This window comes from Astatotilapia calliptera, chromosome 6, assembly GCF_900246225.1.
Source record: "Astatotilapia calliptera chromosome 6, fAstCal1.2, whole genome shotgun sequence".
Classification (NCBI taxonomy): Eukaryota; Metazoa; Chordata; class Actinopteri; order Cichliformes; family Cichlidae; genus Astatotilapia; species Astatotilapia calliptera.
Window position 1 is genome coordinate 19582766 of NC_039307.1, and position 17276 is coordinate 19600041.

At 41.7% G+C, this 17276-nt stretch overlaps 1 protein-coding gene across 4 annotated transcripts in view; it reads right to left on the reverse strand.

Annotated features, from left to right (window-relative positions):
* pax5 (paired box 5) overlaps window positions 1–16062 on the reverse strand; it is a 57014-nt gene extending 40952 nt beyond the window's left edge. For 2 of the 4 annotated variants that reach the window (XM_026170918.1, XM_026170916.1), the window contains exons 1-2: window positions 15954–16062; window positions 1212–1377 (exon numbers count right to left, since the gene is read on the reverse strand). In XM_026170918.1, the coding sequence (XP_026026703.1) occupies window positions 1212–1377; window positions 15954–15999 (212 nt within the window). In that variant the 5' untranslated portion in view covers window positions 16000–16062. Of the gene's footprint in view, window positions 1–1211; window positions 1378–9169; window positions 10462–15953 lie in introns of those variants that run through there. The other 2 variants (XM_026170919.1, XM_026170917.1) reach the window with 1 other exon arrangement.
* Window positions 16063–17276: the final 1214 nt, after the last annotated feature.

The window sequence follows — 17276 nt, forward strand, 5'->3', positions numbered from 1 at the left end:
CTGGAGTATAAACACAGCTAAAGGAAAAACAATCTATTTTCAAATGGAAAACTATTTAAATTATTCACAGCTGAATCATTGGTGAATAAATGAGCGTAGTTATTGATATCTGCACAACGATGAGCCAATACACACACACACACACAAACACACACAGGGTGGTAGAGTTGGTGTTTTTGTTCTGCTGGCACCAGAGAGAGAGGAGAGGATAAAACAACCCTCCCTCCCTCCTTCCATCCCTCGATCCCCTCCCCTCCTCCCCCCTCATGGTAACGCTTCAGTGAGTTGAACGGCCAGGAAAGGGGAGAGAGAGAGAGAGAGAGAAAGAGAGAGATAGAGAGAGAAAGACGGAAAGAGAGAGACGGAGAAAGAGAGGCATGGGAGAACAATGAGCAGCACATTTTTTGATATAGCTGAGGGTCGCTGTAGCTAATCCTTCCCCTCCGTCCTCACAAATGGTCTCTCTGTCTCTCATTCGTTTTTCTTTTTCCTGCACTCGTCTTCTTTAACACGCCTTTTCCCTTTTGATTGTGTCCCTTGTTCATGTCTTTCTCCCATTCTCCATCTCCCTCTGTCTTTTTTTGGTGCAGAAATATGGTGCCACTTTCATTTTGATGCTAATTCCAAAAAGTGATGAATCTTTTCCCTTTTGTCCCCCTTTCTTCTCTGAGGGATGGAACGAACAGGGATTTACTCTTGAATTTAGCTTTGAAAAAGGCAGAGGGAGAGACAGAAAGAGAGAGAAAAGGGGGAGTGAGGAGAGACACAGAAATATAGGGGGGGGGGGACAAAAAAAATACAGGATATAAGGAGAGGGGAGAGGAAGGTGAAAAGCAAGAAAAGAGCAGAGAACCGTGTGAGAGAAGTAAGAAGCAGAGCGAAAATGGAGGCACTTTGGAAAACGCAGCTTGTGCATGTGGAGGAAACTGAAGAACACAGCAGAACTGACACCAAAGGAGTCAGTATGACCTTACAGGAGCTTCAGTCTGACACATGCTGAACCAGCCTGTGTGTGTTCTTTTCACCTGATGGAAAAAAAACTAACCAGAAAAACACAAATAAATCCAACAAGTAAAGGTGAAGATACTTGGTCTTCCACTGCATCGTTTAAAGGTTAACTTATTGTGAAAAGGGATCCTTTAAAGTACTGAATGAGGAGGTTGATGTGTTTTGATCACACACACGAGTGTAGGTGCTGGTCGGCTTCTTACCTGCCCAGTATCTTGCTGACACATCCATGACTGACTCGTAGCTGGCGTGAGATGTCGCACGGCCGAACCCCCTGATGGGCAAGTTCTACTATTCGCTGGCGAACTACATCTGGGAGGGGTCTGCCATTTACGAACACACCTCCAAGCTGGTTCACGCCACCATGTCCTAGAAGAGAATGAGAATTTGAGATGGGCAAGAAGCCAATGAGGAACAACAGAAAGAAATGCATGAAAAATTGCACTGAAATCAAAGATAACCTTGAAATCTAACTCGATATGCAACCAAAAAAAAAAAGGACTCAGTGGAAATTAATTACAAAATCCTCTCATTTCCTCTGATTACATTCTTGATACATGGCAGACAGTTGGATAGGCAAGAGTCAAAGATCTTGATGTAACTTTTTCAACACAATCAAACATACAAATTGATCCATTATCCTTATATTCGCATATCAAAGACTGACCAAGACTTGGTTCAAGTTAAAGGTCAAAACAATATCAGACAGAAGAACACAAAAACTTAACAGCTTCACTGTATAAAGTAGCAGCAAAAACCAGCTTGTTTAAGGGCATTTCAGACAATCTTTACACCTCATATCAGCACTAAGGTAGTCTAGTCTGCAGCACAGCAGTTAGAGGCTACTTCCTCTATTTTGGGAAAAGGTCAATTGATTGGTTCGTATATAGTGCTTTTCCATTCTACTTAAACACTCGATGAGCTTTATTTTAATAACATCACTTCTCATTCAGTAAATTGATGCTGGATCTGTGCCATTAACAGCTTGTTTCTGTACATTTACATTTGTTTGCCTGAGAAATAGTTACTTCAGCAACACTTTCTAGGCTGCAGTCCCACAGCTGTTGGCCCTTGGCTTAGCTGGCTTAGCTTAGTTAATTTACTATCTCAAATACATCTGTTTTCTCTCCCGCCTGTGATTTATCCTGCTCAGCATAATAATACTATTCCAAAGTGCAAACTTTGCCCAATTTCACCAGGGGCAGGCTAAGCAAAGATTTTGAGTAAATGAAGGGATTTTAATTAATTATTGACCAAGGCCTTGCCTTGGCCCCTTAGCGAAAGACACCGCTAATATTCCCTCTGAGGGATGAAGGGATGAAAGTACAAGGAAATGAATGAAAGACAGCAAAAGTAGAATAGAAGAAAAGACTAGCTGAACCTTTGCATAATTGAATAAACTTCTTCTGTATCCATAAGTCACAGAAAACTACAGCCGTCTATTAGAAAGTTGCATAAACAGATTTAAACAGCAGCCACAACTGACAAGGGCAAAACTGCAAAGGAGAGTAATTTATATATATGCACATGATCTGTGTCCATCTAGTTTCTTTCAGCTCTCCTATAGTAGAAAATATCCAAGCTTCTACTGACTGGAAATACATTTTGAGCAGGTCAGCAGCATATCACAGAAGATGCACTTAAACAGACTACACCATTTATACATTTGTAAACACCACGCTGTGAGACCCCGTGAGCCGGGCCAGGTCAGAATCCTGGAATTTGGGGTAAATGATTAAACTGCATCCACCAACAGAAATGCTGCATGTGAGCAGAAAACAGTAAGAAAGATCAGGACTGGTTCCCCAGGTTTCTTAAACATATGTGTGTGTGCGTGTGTGTGTGTGTGTGTGTGTGTGTGTGTGTGTGTGTGTGTGTGTGTGTGTGTGTGTGTGTGTGTGTGTGTGTGTGTGTGTGTGTGTTTCCCTCCAAAGGCAAAGTTTAAATGAAATAGAAAAAAAATTTCAACCATTTAATCCACTGGCTTTTGTATTACCATAGTGATTGCGTCTTTAGGGGAAACACACACACAGACACACACTCTCCCACACACACTAATCCTAGCTGTGGGGGTAATAGATTTTAAACACATTACCCCAGCAGGGATACCCCCTAAAACACCGTGCTGTCCCCTGAACCTGTCCCCCTGTCCTCAACTTCTCTCCATCAGCATAAAATAAAGAAAGACACACACACACACACACACACACACGCACGCACTTTCGCAGCTTTCTCCAGCATAAATATAAATAGGTCAATACAGGAGAGATAAATACAAAAATGTGAAGAGTGGAGAGTCTCATTCTGTGAAATCAAACAAAGCTATTTCCAAATGGCTAACGTGGACGGCGACTCGCTTCCTTACTGCTTTATTTTTTTTTCAGATAGAAGAAGTCTCATTATGCAGACGTCTGCTGCAGAGCACAATTTGAAAAGCAATCGCTCTTTATGAAAGACAGGAAAACGCAGGCAGAGTAATATGACCCTGTGAGCTGGGCTCAGCCACAGCTCAGAGACAAGCAGCATGAACTTTACCATCAGCTGTGTTTAATCGATTTGTTATTTACTTTTAAACCTGTTCAATCAAAGAAGTCATTCACCCAATTAGCGCTTATGTATTGTCATTTTTCATATTTCCGCTCTACACGTTTAGTGGATTCATCGGAGGAAGTACTGCAAAGCTTCTGTAGACTGTTTGCTTCGTATAGCATCAGATGTGTTACTATCCTGGGTTTGGATGTCCTAAATTTATAACAAACTGGAAGGACGGAGTTCGGAAGACTTCACAGAGATTTGAATGATGTACTGTAGACGCTACTGAGTCACACTTCATCAAAATGTCAGAGCTTTTGGGAAATTTACTGTAGAACAGAGACTAAAGGTCCCTGTCTGCTCTAACTCTATGAATAAGAAATGTTAAATCTCACCCCTTTTTATTAACTTAACAGTGGATTTGCAAATCATTCAGTGCTGAGGTACCATGTTTTTTTTTATGTTCTGTATGCAAAAGGTTTCTTCGTGCTTTCATTATATTTCAGATGGCTAATAATACAGTAATGTTACGTTGAGATATAGCAGTGGCTGAATGAAGAGGACCATTCACCTGAAATAAGAAACGTGTTTTATCCTTGTGATAAGCTCTTCATGAGTTCTTGATGTCTATTATCTATTTTATTTTCCAAAATAAGAATTTGTACCTCACAACTGTTCAGTGTGCTCTGTTTTATTTCCCATTAAGGACATTTCTGGCTTTCAAAGGCTTTTTTCATACTAACGGGTACTGTGAACTTATTGCTCTTGAAAGCATACACAGCAACGAGTCAAATGGAACTAGATTTATTTAATTAAAACATCCAAAATCACAATTTACAAATTTGCTCCGGTGGGCTACATAACTTGAACAACATCATAGCCCCCTTTATCACCCTTAATTCCTCCAGTAAACTTCCCAACCATATGTTTTGTAAAACATGTGAACAGATTTTATGTATTTATCAGAAAATTCATAATCAGAATTTAAGTAGAAGAGACGAGCCTGCTCATAGTCATTCATAGGCAGTCAGTTGACCCTCCTGGAGCCTACAGGGCACCCCTGACCCTACTGTTTTTGTAATAAGGGATCAATTTGTTGATCTACTAAGACTTTACTGGGAATACTCACTGCCCAGTCCTGTACAGCATTCGCAGAGACATCTCAAACACGTACAGTTTCAGATCTTCCTTAAAGCAAGAAAGAGTCAGCTGACCTCCACTGGAGAAAGTCTTTTTTGACATTCTGTGAATACCTTATAAGGTTGTCTAAATGTGTAAACGCATTTCTCCTCCTCCTCTCTTTATTATTATTTCCTATAACCTCTCAAGGAATAAAAGAAGGTTTTTTTCTAGAATGGTTTATAGAAGCCTACTGCGCTACTTCCTCCTGACCAAAGGTATCTGCAGAGAAGACGCTCCCTCGCTCTCGCTCTCCCTCCCTCCCCCTTCCTCAGATAAGAGTAAATGAAATGGTTCCTTTCACCCTTCCTATCTGGGCCAGGGCATGAAATACGCCTTGCTTTGTAAAGAGATGGAGAGGAATGACTTGTGACCTACAAAAACCTCCCGATAACTATTTATTCACTTATCTGTGTATTTACTGTTGGTATTAGGCGTTCAGACTCTCACCATTCTTGGGGTAGGCTGTGTGGATTATGTGTTTGAAATTTATTTTTCTAAGCCCATAAATACTGATAGGGAGAAACGCAAATCTATAAAAGCATTTGTTTATCGGCCTCAGTAGCGTAATTCTCTGAATACGCTGTACAAGTTCTCATTTCAGAGGGTTATATGCCATGTTTAGGCATCAGGCTGGAGAGGTGAACGGTGCTAGCCCAGAGCAAGGCCGAGTAAGAGAACTCGGAAGTTTCTCCTAATTTTAGAAGAAATGATTTCCTTTCTTGTCCTTAAAACTAATTACAGAAGAAACCCGGGCTGATGTTCCCACAGCTGGGTGGGTTTACTGACAGATGCCAGTAATTCATCCCTCTGACCAAGCAAATTAACCACTTGCTCACAGAAATTCAATCAGCAGCTCAGGAGACTTTGTTGCAGAATGAAGATTTTGCCAAATTACTAGCCTTGGCTTTTAAATATCTTTCTACTGAACCTCTGAAGTCTCCAGAGGTGGTGGTAGTGTGGGGGTGTTGGCAGAGACAGCAGCTTCATTTTCACCCTGCCAGGGGACCAGCGGTCATTATGCATCCCTCTTGTATTTTATTTATTTACCCTTTATAGGAGCTGCCTTAAGAACCCAGCGCCACCTTAAACGTTTGATTGATTCACTGTTTCCGGGAGGGGGAAATACAAAGATAAAGCAGAATATATTCGCGCTCCCCCATCCAGAAAATAAGGTCCATTAGGCTCTCTGTCTCTCTCTTCCAGCCACATTCCTCAGTGTCTCTCTTACTCTCTCTCTTTCCCTCTGTCCACATAGCTCTCTCTCTCATCTCTCATCTGGGCCGTCACGGCCTGACGACTCAAAAATAAAGCAAAAGAGAAATCGCGACAAAACGCCACCGGTCCCCTCTCTCTTTTCTCCGCTCCCTGTCTTAGAGGGGGAAGAAAGGAAGAAAAAAAAACAACTAGAAATTACTTTAGGCCGAAAACCTGTTTGGAAAGTCGCCTGCGAGAATACAGATGAAGCAAATTTCCTTGAGCAAACAGTGGATAGATCGGTGAGATGTGCCAGGCGGGCGTTTTGGACGTATAGTGCTATTTTGTATTTTCTTTACGTGAACAGAGGGATAATTAATATTTGGTGGAAGAATCGAGGCTCAAAGAAACTCACAGAGGAAAAAGTCCCCCAAAACTAAATAATTTAAAGTAAACTTCATATTTGCAGCGGACACTGATTATGACGATGGCGTCTGAGTCGATCTGTTGGATTAAGATTAATCCATTTTTTCCACATTTCTTTGCTGTTGTTCCGGCTCAGTGTAGCTCTACATTAGAAAGTCAGATCTATATTTTCTTTACGCTATAACTCGCGAGTCTCTACGGTAGGCCACGGCCTCGCCTACTTAATATTCAGCATGCCTCTATTACCATTACAATGCGTGATTATGAAATTCAACTCATTACCATCACAATTACCTGGTATAGATATTTTAAATATCCCTATTTTATGGTGTTGCTCGTGGTAGAAATAACTCTTTAAAGTTAGTGAGTGCTCAGGCTTGTTATGAGCCACATATGTGGGCTATTCACGTTTCAATCATCGTTATAAAAGTGTGTAAGGCAAATGATTGTAGGGAATGAGATTTTAAGCAAAAATAATAGCAAGAAAAATAATATTAATTATAAGTGTCAGCCGTGTAGGTGAAAAACCTCCTATTTTTGTCAAATAAAATATTTGGGAAAGGCTTTTGGGACGAACACGCACTTGTTACGCCCTCACAATAACACATGAAACTTTAGGATCGTGTGTTATTGCCTCTGCTTTAAATTTAAAAGTCTGTGGCCCGTATGCTTCACAGACTTCCTGATGAGGTGAAGTACACCTACACACCCGTTTGCACGCACACACGCACACCAACACTGGCATGGAGCGCACATCCAAACTCTCCCAACAACATTTCCACGCGTCACAGTCGATTCCTCCCGACCTCTCTCTCTCTCTACCTTTGACATTTTTAGGTGTAATCGTTTTAAAGCGTCTCCGCGCTTTGACATATATAGCTTTAGCCCCGCCGCTGCCATCAGCACCGCGGATCATTGGCTTTGCTGAAACGGCAGGGAAGAGGAAACGTGATTCGTTCTAGCTTTTGGATACGTGTGTGCAGCACTTTTTTTCTCCTTCTTCTTCTTCTTTTCTTTTCTTTTTTTAAATCCCACAGAGCAACACACCGTGGGAAACTATGTCAGTCACATAACACAGCTTCTCTCCGGGACTAAAGTGCAATATAACGCATAATCTATTAGCCACACGCTGAAACGCTTGTAGGACGCTTTATTTGACTTTTGAGTGTAAAGAGAAAACACAACATGTACTGCCACCGTGCAGCCTGCTGATTTAGGGGGTGACATTTTTTATGCAAATTTGCAAAAAAAAACCAAACGAATTTAACAGTTTAAACGTCTTTTTGAGCATCAGCCTTCAGTCTTTACTGCCTAACACTCTAAATACAAAACACTGCAGTAGTTTCAGTGCACACTGTAATAAACCTGACATTTTGCTTATAATTACAGCAGAGGTTTTGTGCTCAAATTCAGAATGATTAATATTAGCAGAAGACTTTCTTCTTTTTTTGTTATTATCACTGTTTGACTCTTTCTTCATAAATACGCAGAGGTGCGCAGCAGCACATTTTTGGAGAGGGGAAAATGAACCGAAAAAACAAAGCAGGCTCCGCCATGTCACGACTGAGTGACCAAAAGTTGATCCCCCTCCTTCTGCACAGCCTTCCCCTGCATATATGTGTGTGTGTATATATATATATATATATATATATATATATATATATATATATATATATATATATATATATATATATATATATATATATATATATACAGCTACTCTGTTGAAGTGTCCTCAAGCAAGACACTGAGCTACATAAAACTGTGTCCTGCTGTGTGGTAAAAACGAGGGCTTAGTTTTTGTGGGTACTCGCATAAAATCTCAAAATCTCCCGGATCCGTGTGTGTGTGTGTGTGTGTGTGTGTGTGTGTGTGTGTGTGTGTGTGTGTGTGTGTGTGTGTGTGTGTGTGTGTGTGTGTGTGAAGTGCAGTCTAACCTGGTTATGTGCAGAAACACTGCGGTTACTGTTTGTGGATCAGGTTCAGCTTTTAGTCATGCTTTGTTACCCCAGTCTCTCTCTCTCTCTCTCTCCCACTCTCTCCCATTCTCTCTCTTTCCCTCTCCCCGACCCTCTCTGACCCCTGAACTTCTTCGCTTCAAAAGAGGGAAGCACAGCAAACCATCTCCCACAAAACATCAAATCCGACACAATGTGCGCAACCTGCATTTCATCACACGATTCACAAATCCCCTCAGCTCCTCATTCTACCCAAAACTCATGTCGATTTACACTTACTTGACATTTTAATATGCACATTTATGAAAAATGATCCAGCTTTAAATTGTAAGAAACAATTGGTAAGGTAAGTAATACAAAAAAATGTATAATTTCATAAGATATAAGATTTGTAAATGTTTTCTGTCCATATTTAAAGACTGAGAAAATATCCACATTGTAAAGTCACTTATAATTGATTTTTTCAAATAATAATAAGAAAGAATAACAAGCAGCCTAAAGATACGCGTGCGCAACATATTTGTAAAGTACTTTCAAACAATCCAATATTAAACACTTTTTGTATTTGAAAAAGAAAATGCCTAAAATGTTTGTTTTGTTTTGTTTTTTGAGTTCTCCGAAATCGGGAGCTCCTATTTAAATTAAATAAAACAAAACAAAAAAACACGTTTTCATATGTTTTTGTATATATTCTTACAAATAAATCGACATTTCAATTCTTCGAATTATGATTTTTATTTTTATTTTCTTTTTTTTCTTTTTTTACTCTTTGCTGTTATTGTTGCACATGCACGCAGAGCTGTCGGTCAGGGAGACAGTTCAGTTCAGGGCAGATGCAGATGAAGGAAATTATAAACGCATACACTTACTGTGCATTGCCGCAAACGGGTCGTGCTTACAGTGAATCTCCATCGGAAAGATGGGGCTGGAGGGCCCCAGCGAGCTATTACGAGTCTTTAAAAAAATGCCAACGGACTCCTCGCTTCAGTCGGCCAATATTACTGAAAGACCGTGACCTCCAATGAATGAAAAGCGCCTGTTTCCCTTTAAAAGAGGGAACTTTTTTCTTCTTCTTGATTAAAAAATAAAATACGATGCTGGCAAGGCGACACTTTGTGATAAACTGGTACAACGATATTAAAACATCGAAAATGGAGGATTTGCAGTTGGATGGGGAAGAAAGAACCGGCCTCAAAAATATGAATCAAAGATGGGCCCCCTCCTCATGGGGATGGGACACAACAGCGGGTCTATTCTGGCGTCTCCTAAACCAGAGGAGGGAGACGACGGCGTAAGCTTTCATTCCTTCAGCTTCTCATTATCACCAAGTTGCACCAGTCCCGGGTCGTAAAAATATTGAGGTAATGTTAAAAGTTTTGCCAAAAAATAAAAAATAAATACGCAAAATAAACAAAGTAGCCTTCCCTCCTTTCTCTCCTTCTCGGTCCGCTGGCCGTGACCCCTGAACTGAGACTAACCCGGCGGAGGCTGAACTTTCTCCTCTCAGTCTGTTCAGAAATATTTAAAAAGACAAACATTAAAAAGAGCTTTTAAAAGACAAAAATATTCGTTACAGATCCACTCGCGGCTGTATTTTGTCCCAAGTTCTTTTTTGCACATTGCTTCTTGCGATAAGTCGTCCTCGGTTGCTTCTACTGGAAAACTCGGTTATCTCCCATCAACATAAAAAACCATGAAAGACAGCGGATAAGTGCTCACATCTTGAAGATTCACATCCCCCCAAAAAGAAAAGTAAAATACAGAAAAAGTGCACAGGAGGAGGGTGTGGGGGGACGCGCTCTCCCTCTTTCTCAACAGAAGGTACTGAAGATGACTTGATATCTGTTGCCTTGTTTGAAGGAACGAAAGGCAGCACTCAGCCCTCGGTCACTCTTTCTCCTTCCTCCTCCTTGCTGACCAGGAACCCTGCACAAACGAAGATGCGGGCTTGTGCGTGAGTTTTGATTTCTTTCGCGACGGAGAAGAAAAACAGTTCTCTCCGAAATTTAAGGGAAAAAAGATCTACTTTTCTCCGCGCTCAAAGCACAAAAAACGCCACAGACTGCGATTCAAGTCTGTACATAAACGGGCTTCTTTAACTATACAATAGAAAGCTGCCTGCGCCCAGCATCCGCGGTGGCGCACGGCGAGTTTCAGGACCTGGTCTCTTGCGGACAGCGCCCGCGCTCCCAACCCCCTGGAACCCTAACCTACACGCGCCGGCCAGCTGCCCGTCACTCACAGGGAATCTGGCCAATCACAGCGTGAGCGCGAGCCACACGTCACCGCCAGCCCCAGATAGAATCGGGCGGGGGAGGGTGGCGATTGGCTCGAGCGAATCCCGTAGACCAATGACGCCCCGCAGATTTACGCGTCAGCCAATGGTGAGGCTCAGCGAAGGGACGCCCGGCTCGGGGAGTAGATGATCATATGTTTAATTTCAATTAACGAAGTAAAAAAAAAAACTAATGCCTTTATACCCATTTGCGCTCAATTTATTCATGTCAATATTAAATGGCTAATTAATTGAGTATTACTAAAAATGAGGCTTAGTTGCAGCAGGCTTTTATAAATGAAGGGATGCTGAAGAACTTAAATAGCTAGTGTCCATCTTTCTGTTGCATGAGTAACTGTAGCTGTAAGTGGACAAAAGTAGATTTCATAGGCCCACAGCCTTCCTGGGAAACGCGTTTGAGTAAAAAATAAAAAAATAAAAAAAATAAAATCTTTATATTCACGTAAGCACAGGTCTACCAAAGTCAGAGTGTTTTTGAAAACAACTGGCCCTGCATACTTTCTCTGTTTCCTCCCTCTTCCTTCAGCACAATGCTATAAATCTTTAGCTAGGGGGACAACTGGGAGAAAACATATGAAACATGCATTCCCACTCATTACCTAATTGATCGCGGATCCAAACGGATGTCGGTTTTTACGAAAAGCAATTGGCGAGCTGCGCGTTTACTCACCAAACTACAAGAGGGGATTCAATACGCGCTCGTCCCACCTGATTTGAGAGGGCATATCGAAGCCTCGCTCCGGTAATATTAACCAAGCAAATAGCCTAAAGCATGAGCCAAATTAAAAAGTGTTATTTCCCTTCTTCCTGTGTCTAGACATTTAATCGTTTTGGTGCATATGTGCCGCATGCACATAAACCCCTCTGATTAGATATATTTGTACAGTCATTCACAGACACTTAAACAGGAGGCAGAATCGCACAAGTCATTTCTGCCCGTCTAACAGCATCACTAAGCATGCGGCTTTTGTTACAATCTGTCAAGTCAGTGTCACAATGGAGACCTAAACAACAACCACAACAGTCTTTAGGTTATTCTGCCTACCTGTCAAGCTTATCCTCAAAAGACCTACGAGCTCGATGTACCTCAAGGCAATGCACAGTTATGGAAAAGGTCAGTTTGTGATATGATTGAGTCTATTTAATTTTTTAGATTAGCAGATTTCTTGATTTGCAGTTGTTAGCGTCTTTCCTCTGCTCCTCTCATGATCTGCACTTCTGCTCATTTTAAAGCGCGCATCAGCCCAGAGAGCTCATGTAAACTCAAGTACAGCATAACTAGAAAATAAAAAGTTATCCCTAAAATGAAAAATAACACATTTTGACGCTGTTTCAGAAATCTTTCTGAAAAACTGGAAGCTTGGAGGCTTTGGGGTTTTGCTTTCTGGTTAGACTGGCTCCTCTGTATGGGATGTTTGCGGAACTAACCACGAGGGGGCGTTCAACCTTGGGCAACACCCCCTTACGCGCATGCAGGTGCACACACATACACACGAAGACAAGACGTGGCCTACAGGAACTTTACCATGAACATACCTTAAGTTAAGTCCTCCAAGTAGACCAGTGAAGGCCTAGAAGGACCAAAATATCTCCTAAAACAGGAAGAACAATAATCCCAGCACGGGATTACTGCATATCAAACATTTTCTTTCTTTCTATTCTTTTTTGTCTGTTTCACTAACCCAGACATCCAAAACACAAAATACGTTTTCATGAATCTCCATTGATTCCACGTCTCTGTTCTTTAATCCACTGAAAGTAGACCCTGTTTTCAGGATCCACGCTAATCCTCATTCATATTTCACATCTCTTTGCTGAGTATTCATCAGTTATGAGGCCTCGTGGAAAAACACGACAGACAGCAGACGAGCCTCATTCTGTTTTTAGCCTTGCATTTTTCTTAACATTAAAATAGAAAAAAAATTAAAACACAAAGAAGTAGTAGTAATATTTTTAATTTTGATATTTAGATTTGCCACCTACACCTCAGGCCTGAATTTAGGCCACAAGACGAAACAAAATGTCGAAAAGCAGGGGACCGCTGATAATACTGAAAATTCTCTGAAGTGGGACCAAGAGTGGAAAAAAAAATCTCCTGGCCTCGTGACGTTTAAAATAGGCCTAAATGAACCTAGTTTTAAAATATGACAATATCTCATTTTACTTTCTATATAAATATAAACTACTAGTAGTAAATTCGTAATATATATTGTATTGGCGGAGCAGGTTATTTTGCTATCTTGGAGGGGTCTCCAAACAAAGACTCAAAAACAAAACCTGCCATATGATACTTTACGTATTTCTGTCACTGAATCCGTTCTCCTTCTGCACCCAGTCTGTTTTTATTTACTGAGATATAGACACGAGCGCTTCTCTCCCCACAGAAGTAAATTACAGCCGTCGCTCTTGTCTCTCCGATTTGCAAATTAAATACATAAGCAATTAAAAAATCCAAACACAATCAATCATGTATACAAATTGTTGTTGCTTTAGGGTTTGAAATTTGGAGAAAACTTCAATCAGGGTAGGACGACTTTAATCCGGGGATCCAAATCCATTACCATATTTCATTACCTCTCCACTGCTGGAAACGGGAGGATGGGAGGGTGGTAGTGGTGGAGGAGGAAGAAGAAGAGGAGGAGAAGGATGAAGGGTTTGTAGACTTTTTTAAACGTTAGTAAGAATGTGGTGGAGTTGTGCTAATCATTTGGAGGCAAATTGAACCCACTGTTGTTGTTTAGGAGTTCCCCCCTTTCACTCCTGCTCTCCCCTTTTCCCTCTATCCGCCAAGAAGGCTTCGGCTGTTTTGCTTTTTTACGCCCGAGCCTCAAAACGAAAAAGCAATGAAAAATTAATAGCGCATGTTAACTCCACCAGCTGACTGTAAACATAATGAGAAAGCTCCCGTATCTCTTCTTAAGTTTTCATTTGCTTATAAAATATAAAAGTCATAACTAATAAATAAAATATATGGACTAGAGAGTGAACCGTCTTGGACTTCCCGGGGTGGAACTCGACCGTGTGCCAAGCAGGTAAATCGCTGAGACTGCTTGTCCCACCCACAGGCCCGATCAGATGGTCCTATTTGTAATCATTTGGCTCTTTCATAATGCAAGTAAAGACCAGTCTGTCATCTGCCAGGTGGAATAGAAAGGCCTCATGGCCGTATATCAGCCTAGTTTCTCTACTATGATGGGGCACTTGAGGTCAAACCTAAAGCAGGCTACGCCATGTGAGGTCATGGTTGTCTTTCTCCCTCCCCTCCCCTGCCTCACTTCTTTCTCTCTTCCATTTTCATGGTATCGGTTGTGCATCACATAGTGTACTCTGCACAGTTTAGTGAGCGTTTTGGTCAACAACTTTTATACGGTGGCGTGTCAGCTTTGACTTTTGGAAAACACAAATCCTGTAGCTGAAGCTTGAATGGTCAGAGTAGTGCAGAGCAGTTCACTGGGTTTCCGAGGCGCCTGCATAAAAACAGGCTGGTAGAGAATGACGCAGAAGAATATACGCAGAGAAACGATATCACTGAGTGGGTCGTATTACTCTCAATACACCTGTATTTTACTGTGGACAGAAGACAGGCCAAGGGGAGCTAACATCATATACGAGTGTTGAAAATGTCTTATAAGACAGATAAATGCCTTGCGTGTTGTTGTTGTTGTTGTTTTAATAATAATTCACAGAAATAACAGCCAAGCTAAATGGAAAGAATCGAGCTTTTCTCTTTCACGCACTACCAGAAGCTTTTCTAGATTCATGTTCTTCCCCATTGATTCTCCTTTGTACTCCAGGCACGTATCTTAAAGTGAGAGGAAACATGGAGAGGCCGTAGGTACAGGCCCCGGGCCCAGAAGACTTTACACATCAGCATGGGAGGGGCCCTCCTTTAAACTCTGATTTCCTCAGTGGCTAAAAGGCTATCATCCAATTGCTACAAATCCCATCGTTTTCACCGTTTATCAGGGGCTAGGCCCACTCCACAAAAGACTGCAGAGGAGCCCTGGCTTGTCTTACAGAGCAGTGGCATCATCTGTAGAGAAATTTTCAAAGAAGGGTGACTCCAAGATTAAAAAAAAAATTCTATTTCAAGACAAAGTGCCATGCTCTCAAAAGTCCTCCTTGACGCAATATAGTATAAATGAATGCGCAAAACAGCATTAACTGCAGTCTGAACCTCTATTAAAAATGTTATTCAACAGCTGTCTTAAATCTGTGAGCGTACATTTCAATATTCTTTCTAACAGGCAAAAGGAGGGGTCATGAAAGCAGATGTTGCTTTTCTGGAGGAAAAAAAGCTGCGTGGAGCCCGTTCAAAGAGGCTGATCACCTACCCACAGTTTCTTAATGACAAACGACGTTTTATCAATGCAGACACAGCGGGCAGCAATATGAAATGATGTGATATCCATTGGGTGCCATAACAAGGTCGATGGCCTGATCCATTGCTGTACCAGACCCTGCTGTTTTATGAATAGGCCTATAGGAGATTAACCTGTTGAATAAAATAATGGAGACACGAAGGAAAGAGTCGAGTTCACATCCTTTAGAGATTTGCATTTGACTGAAACGACCAGAGACGCCAACTTCTGTTTAACAAACTAGAAAAACAAATATCTCACATGGCCACCCTCACAAGACGCATTTTACACACATTTGTGAGACGTGGAGATACACAGGGACCACGATCTTGCGCAAATCCACGTTGCCTTTCAGTTCTAATCACCCACTCGGTACTAAGCTAACCCCATCAGGTGATTGACCAACACGTGGAGATGACCTGAAGCTCAATGCCACCCAAACCCAGCAACTTCAGCCACTTTTCCTTCTATGCCAGCAAATGACGAAAATAATAATAAATACAAAATAGCAAATAAACACCAAAACATATCTTTTAAAGAAGCAAAATTATAAACCGACAGCACTCAGGCACATTTTTTTTATCTTCTTTATCTCTTTAAATGAAGCCTAAGGAATTTCTAAAAGACAGCAACACGAAGACTAAAAGTTTCTGCACTTGTCCACAAAAGTCACAAACTTGAGAGAAAACATTGCAAGTAAAGCACGTTTTACACTTCAAAGTTAGCACAAAAGTTTACGGAGTGTTTCATTGCAGAGATCAACTCCAGAAACTTTTGTATAGTTTTTGTAATAGTTTAATAACTTGGAACGGCTTTAAAGCAAGTTTTTTTTTTTAAAGAAACGTTTGTAAAAAGCTAAACTTTAACGTCAGTTTAAAAGTTTTGTCGTAAATAAAATTAAAAAACAAGAAAAGCACAAGTTCACTAGATAAGCAGATGAGTTCTAGCTCTTGATGAGAGCAAAAATATAGCCAGAGTGAGACGGCGCGACCCTACCTGCTCTTCCCAGCCGCAGCGCAGGACTCTTGGGCCCCTGGTCCATGTTACTCGGTTAGAACAGGGGGAGGCGATGGAGGGAGAAAAAAGGAAAAGATCAAAAACTTTTTTCCAGCGTCTCCCTCTCCTCCTCCTCCTCTCTCTCTCTCTCTCTCTCTCCCTCTCCCTCTCTCTCTCCCTTCCTGGGGCAGTTTTCTTCTCTCCCCCTTTCCCCCCCCCCCCCTTTTTTTTTGTCCCCTACTTTTGGGGCGACTTGTAGGTTGAAATAATTCGACCCTTCCGCTCCCTATTGCACTCCCTGCAAGTGCTCAGTCAGCTGCAACTAAACGCTTTAGGTGGAAAAAAGGCTTCGGGGGGAAGCGTGAAATGATCACGCCGAGTAAAAGAGCCGCTTTCTCAATGTGCGCTCATGTCCTGTCCTTTTCCTGCACGAGCTTGCACACACAAATTCAATGGGTGTACGCGCTCACGTGCACACATTAACGTGCGCTCCGACGCACGCGCACGGCCCTGCATACATAACATGCAACTTACAACCGCCACCCTTCCCTTCAGGGCCGCGCCCCCTCCCTCGCATCTGTTACCAAGTTCCACTTTACTAAACTTTCCCGCCCACACCCCACTCTCCCTCTCTCTCTTTCTCCCTTTCATGTTAGATTCATTTCCTCTGATACCTCTGATTCATTCCCGGTTGATTGCTATGCAGGTTGATAGGTAACATTACAGCGCCGTGCGTAAAACTAGTGCGCGTTTTTCTTTTTTCCTTTTACTTAGAAATAAGAAAACGTTGGTTCACAGGTGGATTTCTGTTTAGTGTCCTTTCAGTGTCTCCCAAAAGAGTGCTCAAAGGAGTTTCTCCAACTTCTGTCCTCCTCTGCCGGTCTACACCTGTTACGCAGGATGCTCTTTACGCACGGACTCAGAGACTTTGGAGCAGGTGCAATACGTCGAGCTACAACTTCAGCTAACGTCACTGCTCTGCAGTTGGAGCGTACAGTCTTCCTCTGCGTGTATCTCGTGAAAAGAGTTTGTTACAAAATGGATAGTTCTGGTCCTTAGTCTTGATTGTCAGACACACACCTGTAAGCGCGTTACATTTAATTTAGAAATCGATTTTCCAACTGAAAATTTCCACTCATACTGATACTTACCGCTTTCTTTGGGTTTCTTAGAGTGTCTAGTGAAACACTGACGATATAGATCTCCTGATTTAGTGTTCCTTTGTAGGCTTTTCGTGTTATTACGGTCAGGTTTTGCTGTCGCTTTTCGTCAACAAGCCCAAACACGCAAATGCCCCCCCCCCCCCCCCATAAATTATTATAA